The following is a 13,217-nucleotide window of genomic DNA, read 5'->3' as shown; positions in this document are numbered from 1 at the left end:
AACCAACACAAATGTTGTTGTTGTTTGCAATCTTCATTTTTCATGTTCCATTTAGTGGTTTTTGAAATGTCACCACATAATAATAAAACAAATGCACATCCTAAAATGTTTTTTGAGCAAACCTCATTTTATTGCTTCTTTTATCAAATATACAAAAATAGAATATTATACGAACAAATTAACTGTTGAATAAAGAAAATCATTCCCAAGCAAATGAACCAGACAACAAAGCAATTTATATGAAAAATGAGCTTTGTCAAATTTTATTACTTTTAATATATCAAATGACCCCGAAGTTTATCTGTATAAATACCTAAATAATATTACTATAGAAAATTATTAAATAATAGTACCTTAAGATTATAAGTGGAATATCTTTGAGAAGATCTACGAAATCATTTAAACAATTTTGTGCTTGCGATTATGCTAATTGCTTATCAATTATACATTTCGTAAACAAGTGGGCTTTTCCGATGATACATCCCAAAAGTCACTATAAATTAATTTATGTTGAAGGTAGGGTGACGAGTTCGCGCTTGCGCTAAGGGTGGCGGACGTGCGCACGCTAAGGGTTGAACATGCGCGCTAGAAGCGTTCTCCATTACAACCCTATACGGGGGACGGTCGATACAACTGCGGGGACCCCAATCGCGCATGCGGGACATTCTGTATTTAACAATCAGGTGTAAGCGACATGGCCGACAGCGAATTTGAAGAATTTCGCCGAGTATTCGACAGATTACCTCAGCACATAAAGGCCCCCACGCCATTTTATTCGTAAGTACAAATTTTGCTGTCATTTATAACCTGGATAGCTAATTTCCACAGGACAAATCCACTGAAAATTACCAGTACTTAAAGTGTCACTTGAGATCGAAGAAATAAAATTCCTAATCATTGTAAAATAAAGAACGCAATTTATTAAAAGATTGCCACAAGCAAAAATAATTTCATTTATTTATATTTGTTCGAACAGATTAGTGCCAAATGTGGGTCTGGAAGACGAATCTCCCTCTTCAAAGAGTGAGGGTTCGCCAGAAGAAGAAAAGGCTTGTGTTGGAGAAACTGAAACGGCAACTCCTGTGGCCACGGAACCTGTTTCCTCGATCCCTCAGCCAGAAACACAGCGTAGCCCCCGCCATCAGACATTTACCAACGGTGAAAGAAGGAGGAGAAAGTTACCTGAAATCCCCAAAAATAGAAAACGTAAGTACATATATCATTTTTAATAACCCATGCCAAGAACTGCTGGCGCCTTTAATAAATTTGTTATTCATAAATACAAAGAGTGCGCCTGTGCGACCGCTATATTTAGAGCAAACAAACGTGACTTTATAATCACTTTGCTATGGCGACTTACTTCCGCATGATAATTAATCCATCTCTAAAAAACATCCCAGACAAATTTAAATCATTTCAGTCCATGTCCAACTTTTACGTGCACTTACATAATATACATAGTATACCTGTTCCATTTGTTACCACAAACATTTAATTTTAACCTTTTATCAGCAACGCAGGTACATGAAAATGATGATTACATTATCGGCACAAACGACGCGAATAGTACTAATAAATACTAATAAATCCGAGTTCATCCTAAGATTACGTTGTAAGAATGCAAACTCAACCTAATTCAGTTTACGGCCTTGTTTTAACGAGACAAGGCTACATGAGATTAATAAACTACATATCTCTCCAGGCAATTTTTTTTTGTCTTGTCACTGTAACAGTTAAAGGCGACCAAGATAGATATCAGATATAGAAATTAGGCCAATGCTAGTGATTTACGAAACCGTCTTTAATAGTAAATATTGCAGTTATTTTCAGCTCTCCTAGTCATCATATATCAAGAAGATGTAACAAGAGTTTAGTTTTTAATTTATGTGATACTTAAGCGTAGTTTTGTGTATAAATATCACATAAAGGAGTTTAAATTATAATTTATCATTATTATGTGTCATACCTATATAATTATCATTATATATAACGCAAACTTACGCTTAAGTGTTGTATGTACTATAACATAGTAAACCTTTTAACGTCTAACCATCTTAGATTTTCACCGTTTAATACAAGTACTCGTATAGTTCAAATATTATTACAATTTTATTGATAATTTAATACTCCAGTTGATTATGTTGAATGTATTTGTGGTTTTCAGCAAGTGTAATACCATGCACACAACCACCATCACTAGCTGATGAACTCGGCCCTCTCTCTGGGGTTTTGCTTCGGCCAGCTTGCCAGGGCAGACCGTTACTGGTTCTGAAATGTGGGTACCTACTTGATGAAGATTCGAGTCCAGACTCGGAGCGGCTACAAAGCCTTGGAGATGTGGACAGCGGACACAGTACTGCGCATTCTCCAATTGATGCAGGTCCAAAGAGCATATCTCCTACACCGCTGCAGCAAAATGGTAAATTCCTATTTAATTAATATTATATAAGTAAGTAAATTCAAGAGCCCATTTTAAAGTGTCAAGCTTGACTTGTTCTTGACAGTATACATGAGTGAGAACACAACCAAATATTTCTTCTACTAATAATGATATAACTAGTAGGACAAATATATGGTGTTTTATATTTGTAAGTTGCCATGCTCTGTATTTGCAGTGTCACCATCATCCAGCTGCAGTATCAGCGGAATCAACTTCGTAGGCAACATGACCACAGTGCCACACAGTCAACTTGAGATGTTGGAAGCTACTCACAGAGGTCTACACAAGTTTAATCCCAGGCATCATGATGAGATCGAAGTTGAGATAGGCGATCCTATTTACGTACAGAAGGAAGCTGACGACTTATGGTGTGAAGGTAATTTCAAATATAAGTTGATGTTTTATTTAATTTTACAGCTACGTCAACAACTACTCTTCACAACTTATTTTTGTTTCATTGTATTTTAGGCCGTCTGTACATAGTCACCATAATGAGCTTTATCGTTCTTTGATAACTCTATATAACACAATTTTTGTTTCTGGGTTATCAATATGATTTTATAATTAGTTAACAAATAATAATGTGAAAAAACTTTATTTCCCTGCAAAAATTATGCTTTTTGTGACAACAAATACTTGAAATTTTGCGTACCATTTATTTATTTACTTATTCCTATCCTCTCTATTACCAGGTGCAATAGAGAGGATACAGTAATATAGACCATGCAGTATGTTCTTTTAAATTCCATTTAGCATTTGAACCACGAAGGAATGAAAGCATGTCATAATAATAATCAAAACATTAAAAACAAAATGCGCAGTGGATTAAATCCCAATCAAGCCACAGGGTTTTAACCCATTTCTGCTCTGCCATGCTTGAATACGGAATATGGTATAATTTCATACGTATAATGAATTTGGATGTAAAAACTTTTTATTAGACGAAAAAGAGGCAACTCCACACAATCTTATGGATTCTGACCAGGAAGGATGCACATTACAATTACATTTTTATGAAGATCGATCGATTCATGTGCATACGATCTAACGACTTTTGTATCGACTTATTTAAATGCTACTGTCCAGCAGAATCGATTTAATAGAAAAGCAAATCGCTTCGCGAAGATCAGAATGAACATTTTGTAATAATATTATTAAAACAAAATTCGATTTACAACAAATATTCAGTAAACTTAGACCAAAATGCTTTTTTTTATGATAATAAGTGGGGAGACGTACAAGTCGTGCGAATGATGGTAAACGACACGCCTGTCCATAACAGTTGCAGTACCACACAGAAAATTAAATCGCAAAGATCTGAGGTGTACTGCCTCTGCGCCCATCACCCTATGACATAAGTTGAAAAGTCCCATGTGCCCGTAATTTCACCAGCACCCTCTTACCCTTTAAAACTGGAACGCAGTAATGCTCATATTACTCAGAAATAGGGTAAGGTGGCAGTACTTCCCTGGACGATCTCTTTCATAAAGAGCTCTTCTGCTACTGTAAAACCGCCAAAGCTTTGACGACTCAGTTGCTACCAAATTTTTATGCAATCACTTTATAGATTACGCCTTGACGAATGATTAAAGAATTAAAATAATTAAAATACAAACGTCAAGAGAATGTAATGCCGCTAGTCAACTTTATTTCCTTTACTCCAGGCGTCAACTTGAGAACGGGGCAGCAAGGTATCTTCCCATCGGCCTATGCAGTCGATATGGAATACAATGACTTTGATCCGGCGAATACCAAAGTAAAACGAGAACGATATTTATTAGGGTAAGTTGAAAATATTTTTGTACCCAAAGATTTTGAATCTTTTTTTTATAATATCAAGACGAACTAGTCGTGCACCTGATGGTAAGCTGTCCATAACGTTGCAGTCCAACTCAGAGCTTTAAATCGCAAAGATCAAAGGGCCGTTACCCTGAGACATAAGTTGACAACTTTTATGTACCTGTAATTTCACCAGCACCCTTACCCTTCAAAACCGGAACACAGTAATACTGACATAACTACTTGGCGGCCGAAATAGGTATGGTGGCAGTACTTCCCTGGACGAACTCTTTCACAAGGAGATCTACTGCTACTAAATTACACTTATCAATTAACAACGGGACTAAACTTAAGCTAGAAATACTTCAAATCCTTAGTTTTATACAATAATTCGATTTTGAACGATTTCGGTAGCCTAGCAGCTCGAACTGTTGGCGCTAGATAGGTCCTGGGTTCGATTCCCGATAATTGATTTGTGAAATGAGCTTTCGAAATTAGTACTGGTATTCTAGGTAGAGCCTCGGAGTTAAATCCGTTGTTTTGCTCATAAAAAACAACAACAATATTTAAATATATACCTCGAAAAGTACCTACATAAAGGAAGTTGTTTCATTCGTCAGGTATATGGGGTCAGTGGAGACATTAGCACACAAAGGCACCGGCGTAGTCTGCCAGGCGGTCAAGAAGATTGTAGGAGAATCTCAAGGAGAACCAGGAACTCAACCTTGCATCTTAGAAGTATCGGACCAAGGCTTGCGGATGGTCGATCGGTCTAAACCAGGCGTAAGTGGCCTAATTATATCAAAACGAGGATAAAACTATAATAACATTATCAAGTTGCAAAGACTTTAATTTAAATCTGAACAGCAAAAATCTGAAATCATAAGAGTACATTTGACCTATATCTCATGTGATGAAAAGTGACGAAGAAGTCGACAATGGAGCATGCACACATGCCTACTTTCTCTCACCTTGAAAAGGTCTAAGTTACAACGTTCAGGGAATAAATCTGCAAACAGGAATTCCACTTCATAGCCGTTCGCCATGTAAACGTGGAAGCATAACGCTTTGTGCGAATGATATGCACAACACAGGGGTGGGACCCAATCCTACGTCTAGTCCGCCGCTGATGGAAATGGGTAGACGAAAAGGACTGTTAATCGCGGTACAAGACAATGTAGTCGGGTATTAGTACCTATTGCTACACCAAATGTTGCGATGAGTACACAAATAGCTATTTTTGTAACGAATTTGTAAATAATTATCGAACTACAATTTATAAAACTGTGATAATTTGTAGTGATAACAAACAAAGCAACTAGATGGCGCTGATTGTACAGGTTTTATGGATACTGACGGTTACTTTTTTATTTAGGATTAGCGCCATTTACCCATACTAGCAAACGTTAATTTATATTATTACTTTGTAACACACAATGCCATCGATTGATATGCACATTTGTCAAAGTTCAGAAATCATTTTAGGTCAAGGAAAAGACTGACTACTATATTTTATATTAAAAATTAATTAATTGATATCCATTTACATAACAAAGACTACTTCCAGGCAATCAATTAGCGCCATCTAGGTATAAGACGGTATGTCGACCTTTTTCAGAGTCACGATATGTAGTGTGGAGATTAGCTGTCCCCTTAAGTTCCATGATATTAGTAAATAAATGTTATAAATTACTTGCAGAGAACTCGAACCGGGCCATGTATCGACTACTTCTACTCGTTAAAGAACGTCTCGTTCTGCGCTTTCCACCCACGCGATCACCGGTACTTAGGTTTCATCACAAAGCACCCCACTCTCCAGCGGTTCGCCTGTCACGTTTTCCGTGGCCAGGAATCCACAAGACCTGTTGCTGAAGCAGTAGGGTAAATATACATTTTTTTACAAACTGATATCAAGCTCGACGACGTCATTTCAAATAAGCACTATCAAAGGTACCCGGAACAGTATTGCCAGAGCCCTTGTATCGAATATTACATTTCGTTACCTGAAAAGTAACACTTTTGCTGCAAATGTTGCTTTTTAAAAGTTCTTTTTTTAAAATAGAAATTGTATCTAAACGATTAGATTTATGTCTGATTAATAAAAATAATAAAAGTAAGTACGCTCGAGAAAGTTGTAACCAGTAATTAATGATTCCATTTTATTTGCGCCATCTCACAGTTGCTTTATCCTCCGATTTGGGTGCGTTCGTAAGCCCTTTAGGATTTACAGTAACAAATACAATTGAATTTAAAAATCAGTACGTCCTCAAATGTTAACATACGTTAATTACATATTACGCGAGTGGATCAAAAGTTATGAAAAATGTAAAAAATGTCTGGCAACCCTGACCAGGAATAGACGACCGTATCTAAAAGTACGAAAAAAGCATAACAGGTCTGCCTCTGCCTACTCGATTGGAAAGTAGGCGTGATAATACTAAGCGAAATGTCGAGTCTCTATAGAAACACAGCAAGCTTTCTTATTTCTCGTTTTCAATTTCCTGTACATTTGCGTGCGCAATATTTTACAATTACAATTTTTCCATTAGACAACATTGTGACCTATGGCCTCAATAATCTCAGGCACACATCAAAATTCAAAATTTGAAATTCGTCACGACACTTACTATATTTTTTTTACTAGTCACAAATTTCAATCACATTGGTTGAGAAATGGTGATTAATCCCGTTCATAGATTGTGTAATTTGAGTGTATGTCAAGAAAGCTTCGCTCGTTGGGAGTATGTCATGCCGTTTCAATGACGTCATAACTACATAAAATACTTTGTTGTAGAAATCTAAAGAAAAACACTTGTTCTACTGCTTCGCTTTGTCAATATAAACGTAATATATTGTATATCAAAATGCGTTGATGTAAAGTCACGTTTTTTCTGTTTCAGGAGAGCATTTCAAAGGTTTTATCAAAAATTCATAGAAACAGCTTATCCAATAGAAGACATCTACATAGAATAAATAACTTGTCTATCACCAATGTTACTTAAACTGTTGCAATTCTAACAACTTCAGTATTTTCGCCTTATAGGTACTCTGGATAATACGTATAGCTAGATAACGTCAAAATTTAGTTCTAATATGTAGAGATTTGTACATACAAATTATCAGTATTGTTACATCATTCTGTACATCTAAAACTAAAATGTATTAATAGTTACAAATGTCGTGTTAAGCAGCAAATTTTGACGACTAACAGATTGAATATTATGATACTGTAATTACTTTTCTTGATATTTAGAAAACTTCTTTATTATACCGTCTAGTGTTAAGATATTACAAAAAAATATTGGTAAACTTGTTTTAATAAGCATATTATATATATATATATATATATATATATATATATATATATATATATATATATTTGGTAAAGTATAACAGTAAATATTTAATGTTTTCTTTAGACGTTAATTCAAATAACATATTGGTGGATAAAAAGTCTTAAAATAGTAGTTGTACCTATATGAGCGTTAAATGATAAGCTATTTGGGTAACATGATTACTGTTTTCTTCTAGACAGCGATTTGAGCTACTCTTTATTTTACACTATCTGCGTATGTAACATTTCTATCTGGCTGTACATTGACTTTTGTATTAAGATGGAAATAAAATCTCGACTAATTAAGTATATTGCGATACAAGGATCATTTCACTTAATTTATGTAACCTTATCCTTGACACGTAAGGAATTTGATTAGTATAGTTGCTTTGAAGTGGAATGAACGGACCCTGTAATTGTCATATCTGTTTATAATTATTTTTCCCTAATGGCAGCCACGGGGCCAGTGTCAGTTTCGCTATATGTAAATGCAACATCATATTGACATAAATCAGTAATAACATCCTTTAATGGCATTGCCGCATGAAATATCATGTTACATCTCAAAATCTACAAACAAACTTAGTTTTTTTTGTCTTTTACGAGATTCTGTCATGCCTATCTAAATAAAATTTGAAAGCTTGTGATATTGGAAATGTAAGTGTAATTTGTACAAAGTAGGAACTGTTAAGATGTTCAAAGATGTACAAAATGTTTATTGATGTGACAAGCAGAGGGAGGAGAAGAAGAAAGAGTTGTTGTGCTTAACTTGGCGATTGCTTAAGTGTACGAAGGATCAAACTAAATAGTTTACTGTTACAGCGGTATACTATTCACATTATTTAAAATAATAAATGCAGTAGAATTGATAAGAAAATATGAACGGTAAATATTTAATGGGGTAAAGCAAATCAATAACAGATTTGTCCTTCGATATTAAGAAATAATTATTTTTTTACATATTTGCATATTAATTGCATTTATTATTTTATTTGTTACCAACACACCTGCAACTGTTCATTTTTTTGTAGCAAAAGTTTAGAGGATTTTTACCTCATACATAAATTTATGTTTGAGAAGTGCGACTGTAGGCTCCGTGCTGTTAGAATGGTACTGAGCGCCAAATGAGAATGATTTTTACAGAGTCATTCACGGTTTCTCATGGGTGTCAAAGCCTTTACTTTACGAAGACCGTCAGCCGCTACGTAGCATTACAGAATGTAGGGCCCACAGACCCCTGGGTGTCGAGTGTCGTGATACTTCTAACTCAAGACAATAGGAAGTACGACAAAATAATCTCGAAAGCTGTGATACGGATACGTTAATTTACGGTGTAGATATTAATTGTTTTCTTAATATCTAGACATATTTTGTTATGTTTTTATTAATAGTACTTTCAAAGTAACTCTCATAGGATACCGTATGTTTACGAAATTACGTATTTGCTTCAAATTACGTGTAATTTATAATCATCGTAGCTGATTGTATTAAAAAAGAACATTGACACAAGGATAATAAACTTTACAGTGTAGACAATGATGTTATATCTAGATATAACATCTCTGTTCCATGTCATTGAGAGTAGAACAAGGTTTTAAGTAAAATTCAATGTAAATTAGATGATTTGCTACATTTGTACAATTATACAAAAGCCTACACCCTTTTTTTATATTGATTGTTATAACGCCGATGTAATAAACATAATTTATAAGTAGTTTTAAATATGTCTATGTATAATACGACATGTGGACGGTGACGTTTGTGTTGTTGTGTACTTACTAAAATATGTAGTATGGCAATATTATTTAACTTCGTACCTGTAATACCATTATGAATTTTTAGTAACCGACTTTAAAAAACATTAGGAGGTTCTCAATTCGACTGAATTTTTTTTGTGTGTATACCCGATTACGCTTAAGGCATTGATGAACCGATTTTGATGATCCTTTTTGTTGGAAAGAGGGTACCCCGGTATTGGTCCCATTTAAATTTTGAAGAAAAAACTCACTTGTAAGGATACCAAACTAGGGGATGAAACCAGTTTCGCGCCCTTTCCGGTAACCGATTTCAATAAAATTTGGCAAATAGATGTAATTCCACGAACTTTTAAGGTCAGGTTTTTTTGTTAAAAAAGTTTTTTTGAACAGCCACATATACAATTCAGTCCAAGTTGTTAAAACTGTTTAACCATAAAGTTAGATCTCTTACAGGCGCTGTCAATGGCGGTAAAAGTCGAAAAAACTCAATACAAAAGATCATCATGAAGTTGTATATTGTCATTTTTAAACAGTTGTCTCTTAACAAAAAGTGGAAAAACTCATTTCTAACCTGATTTTTGACTTTTGTCTATAACTATGTACTTTGTTCTTGAACGAATATTTGTGTTATAAATTGTAAGCATTATGCAATTATATTGCAAAGCCGGGCGTATCTCAAGATAAACCGATTGACAACTCATTTGTAAATGATTTTGTCACAGCCGACGTAAGTGCCAATGTGTTTACATTGTTGTACGTCGATACTACAAAATCGAGCATCGACTGTACGTCGTTTGTTGCGTAAGTTTTAAATGCAACCAAAGTCGTACAAAATCATTTTTGCGAGATGCTTTCATTGTCTTGGACTGATTGTGATAAAATTGTTTCTTTTATCGCACTTAACCACAACATTGCAGAAAATTAAGTGTTCTCATATTAATTTTTCAAATTCTATTGCAATAAAGTTTATTTCATAAGTGTAATTATGTCATTTTTTGGTGTTTTTGTATAAGGCAAAGGTAAAGGAAGAACGGCAATATGGACGTCACCACCTTAAAATTTGGAATAAACAATGAATCTATTTAAAATAATAATAATCATCATTCAGTCATAAGAGAAATACTAGCATTCAACAAAGCTGAGTAAAGCTGTGACTCAAATTATAACTAAAATTATTTATTTTTCCAGTAATGTCATAGCGTAAACAATCTAATATTTGCGTAACAATATAATACTATGTGGGACTGATCTGAAAGTGTTTTATTAATTACCAAATAATGATAATGTTTTCCTACAATAATGATATTCAAAAGGTACCGAGTAATCACTACCTAATGCCTACATCGCCTTTTCCGAGTTCTTCCTGGTACGTGGTGTTTGGTTATGTCCATCGACTTTTCTTGCCGGCTGTACCTAATTTGGAATAAATAGCGCCACCTCATAACTGTCTTTGAAACTACAGCGCATGTTCTGGTCTTTTGCCCACTCAGAACCAAGGATTCCATTTTCTATGTTTACCTCACTTCTCACGTGACGAAATAACCGCACAGTATATTATTTAGGCGCACGCCAAGTTATGTGCTTTAAGCATCTATTGTTATTGCGAAGACGTACAAAACTTACCTATTTCTGCCGCCAAGCAGTAATATGAGCATTCCGGTTTTGAAGAGTCAGGGTGCTAGTGAAATTACTTTACAGATCATCAATCAATTATTTACAGATCTTTACGATTTAAAGCTCTGAGCGGTATTGCAACTGTTATGGACATGCGTGTCGCTTACCACCAGGCGCTCAACTTGTTCGCTCCGTCACTTGACATCATACAAAAACCCTCTCTCTGACCGATAACACTGGGTTAATTTTTATTCTACCCCTTTTTGTTGTAAACACAGGGTGTCCATATTAAGAGAGAAGGAGATTAAGATTGTAGTATTTTTTATCTACTCAACATTTTGAAAAATACCTTGCACTAACAATTAATTGAGAATGTTTATGTCTCCCCAAATTATTTATTTTAATGAATAAATTAATGAACGAAATATTCTTTATTGCACTTAAAATTACAGCGACAACACAAAACAGTAACTTAAGTATAAAAAAACAGTAAATTAATTGCAACAGGCGGCCTTATTGCTATGTAGCCATTTCTTTCAGGCTACCTTAGGATAAAAATTTTAATTTGGATATGTTAGTGAAAATCTATGCAAGCAAAGTTTCATTGTCGCACGAATGTTCCACTACACGTGACGTGTCAACGATATTTTAATAACATTATTTGCATTTGTTACTAAGAAGTAGGTGGCAAAAGACAAGGAAAGGGTATGGAATCAGATAGACAAATGAAATATACAATAAACATTTCTATAATTTACCGTTTCTGTTTTATTTTATTCGAAAACCTATCAACAATTCAAGAAACCACGTGAACAAATAAAAATACTACGCAGATCATATAATTTATTGGATCACAGAACTAAATTTCGTACATTGTAACTACATGTTTTAAAGTTATTCAGTTTGAGCAACTTCATTAACCACACCAATACCATAAACAATTTTACATCAAGGAAAATAGTAACAATACAAATATCACTTATAAACATTCTAATAAATTTAAATAAATATACTGCACAATTCACTTATACATTTAAAACACATTTTCACATTTTAATTCAATTAAAAACAGATCGAAATACTGAATGTGTCAGTTTCGAAACTATAATGACACTAGATAAAAAACATACATACACTTTAGAATTTTTTTTATTGCTTAGTTTATTCTTAGGAAGAACTTTGTATTGCATACATTGAGTGGAAGCAAAGCACTGCAAACAGCACAAGAGAGGATAGACGAGATTAAAATAATATAACTCGACTGTTAAAATAAAATTAATAGAAATGTAGTTCATCTTCTACCATTCCCTGGAAATTCATTCACCAAGCGAAACGACGACTTACTCTAATGTATTACAAAATGAAGTAATAAGATTATAAAAAGAGTACCTACATCTGTTAATACTTTATTTTTTATTTCCGCATGCGGATAAGTTTTCTCGTGGCGTTTCTTTCTAGTTATATTTTTATATAGGTTTGCAGTCGATTAATAGAATCGAAACATATATTAAATAAAAAATTAAATGACTTTTCTAGAGTATAAACAATCGTATTGCTCTACAAGAAGTTTGCTTCAACAAAAATATTGTTTAGTTAAAACTTGAGCAAAAGTAATGTATACAATATTTGCTCGAACTGATGTCAGCCGAAAGTTACAATAGGGTAACTTACATTAATCGTAAAATGGTTAGACGACGATGGCGTCATGTAAAGCTGCAAATTAGGAACACAACCTTCGTTATGGGGAAAACTTTATGAATTTCAAAACAATATGGTAAACCATGAGTCTAAGTTTTTTTTTGTATTAAGATATGTTTGTTATATTATAGTCGACGTAGTATACAAAAAATAATACTAGTTGGCATAATAGCGCAATACCAGTTTTTTTCAAATAATCTAGATTGTAAGAATCTATGTATGTATGTCCATTTGCTCAGCATGAATATGAGTTGGCACTTTGTTGTCGCTGTTACATATCCCAAGCTATCAACCATTTCATCTTTCTTTTTACAATACATACAATGTTGTAATGGTCCAACTATCCATGATTTTTTTTTTATATTAAAGGTAGATAATATAATATTAGCACGGTATATGAACAACATAGATGAAATTGTAATCAATAAAGAAAATTAAAAATATCAGCATAGCGTGCTACTTAACGCGTTTTCAGAACCTGAATTTATTTAAATACGAAAACGGTGAAGTTCTTTTAATAGGTTTGGGCCGGGCTTTTTTAAAAAATCATAGAACATGCACAAAGCAATGGTTCCAATCAGCAGAAAATAAGCAA

At 34.0% G+C, this 13,217-nt stretch overlaps 1 protein-coding gene across 1 annotated transcript; it reads left to right on the top strand.

The window, feature by feature from the left end:
- The first annotated feature begins 681 nt into the window (after positions 1-681).
- Positions 682-7,382, top strand: LOC113228234 (JNK-interacting protein 1). The gene is made up of 8 exons (XM_026461504.1): positions 682-777; positions 977-1,206; positions 2,165-2,419; positions 2,616-2,816; positions 4,105-4,222; positions 4,840-5,002; positions 5,919-6,100; positions 7,120-7,382. Exons 1-8 carry the CDS (start codon positions 695-697, stop codon positions 7,190-7,192), a joined length of 1,305 nt encoding a protein of 434 aa, XP_026317289.1. The 5' UTR covers positions 682-694; the 3' UTR covers positions 7,193-7,382.
- Positions 7,383-13,217: the final 5,835 nt, after the last annotated feature.

The sequence above is a fragment of the Hyposmocoma kahamanoa genome, unplaced genomic scaffold (assembly GCF_003589595.1).
Source record: "Hyposmocoma kahamanoa isolate Upper Pololo Valley unplaced genomic scaffold, ASM358959v1 100021, whole genome shotgun sequence".
Lineage (NCBI taxonomy): Eukaryota > Metazoa > Arthropoda > Insecta > Lepidoptera > Cosmopterigidae > Hyposmocoma > Hyposmocoma kahamanoa.
This window is presented reverse-complemented; position numbering and strand designations above follow the sequence as displayed.

What these genes read in the sequence shown, in the direction of transcription:
- LOC113228234 (XM_026461504.1), top strand. Translation starts at nt 695, where the DNA reads ATGGCCGACAGCGAATTTGAAGAATTTCGCCGAGTATTCGACAGATTA. An exon ending in TACACCGCTGCAGCAAAATG is followed by an intron (nt 2,420 to 2,615) that starts GTAAATTCCTAT and finishes CTGTATTTGCAG; the next exon opens with TGTCACCATCATCCAGCTGC. An exon ending in CGAGAACGATATTTATTAGG is followed by an intron (nt 4,223 to 4,839) that starts GTAAGTTGAAAA and finishes TTCATTCGTCAG; the next exon opens with GTATATGGGGTCAGTGGAGA.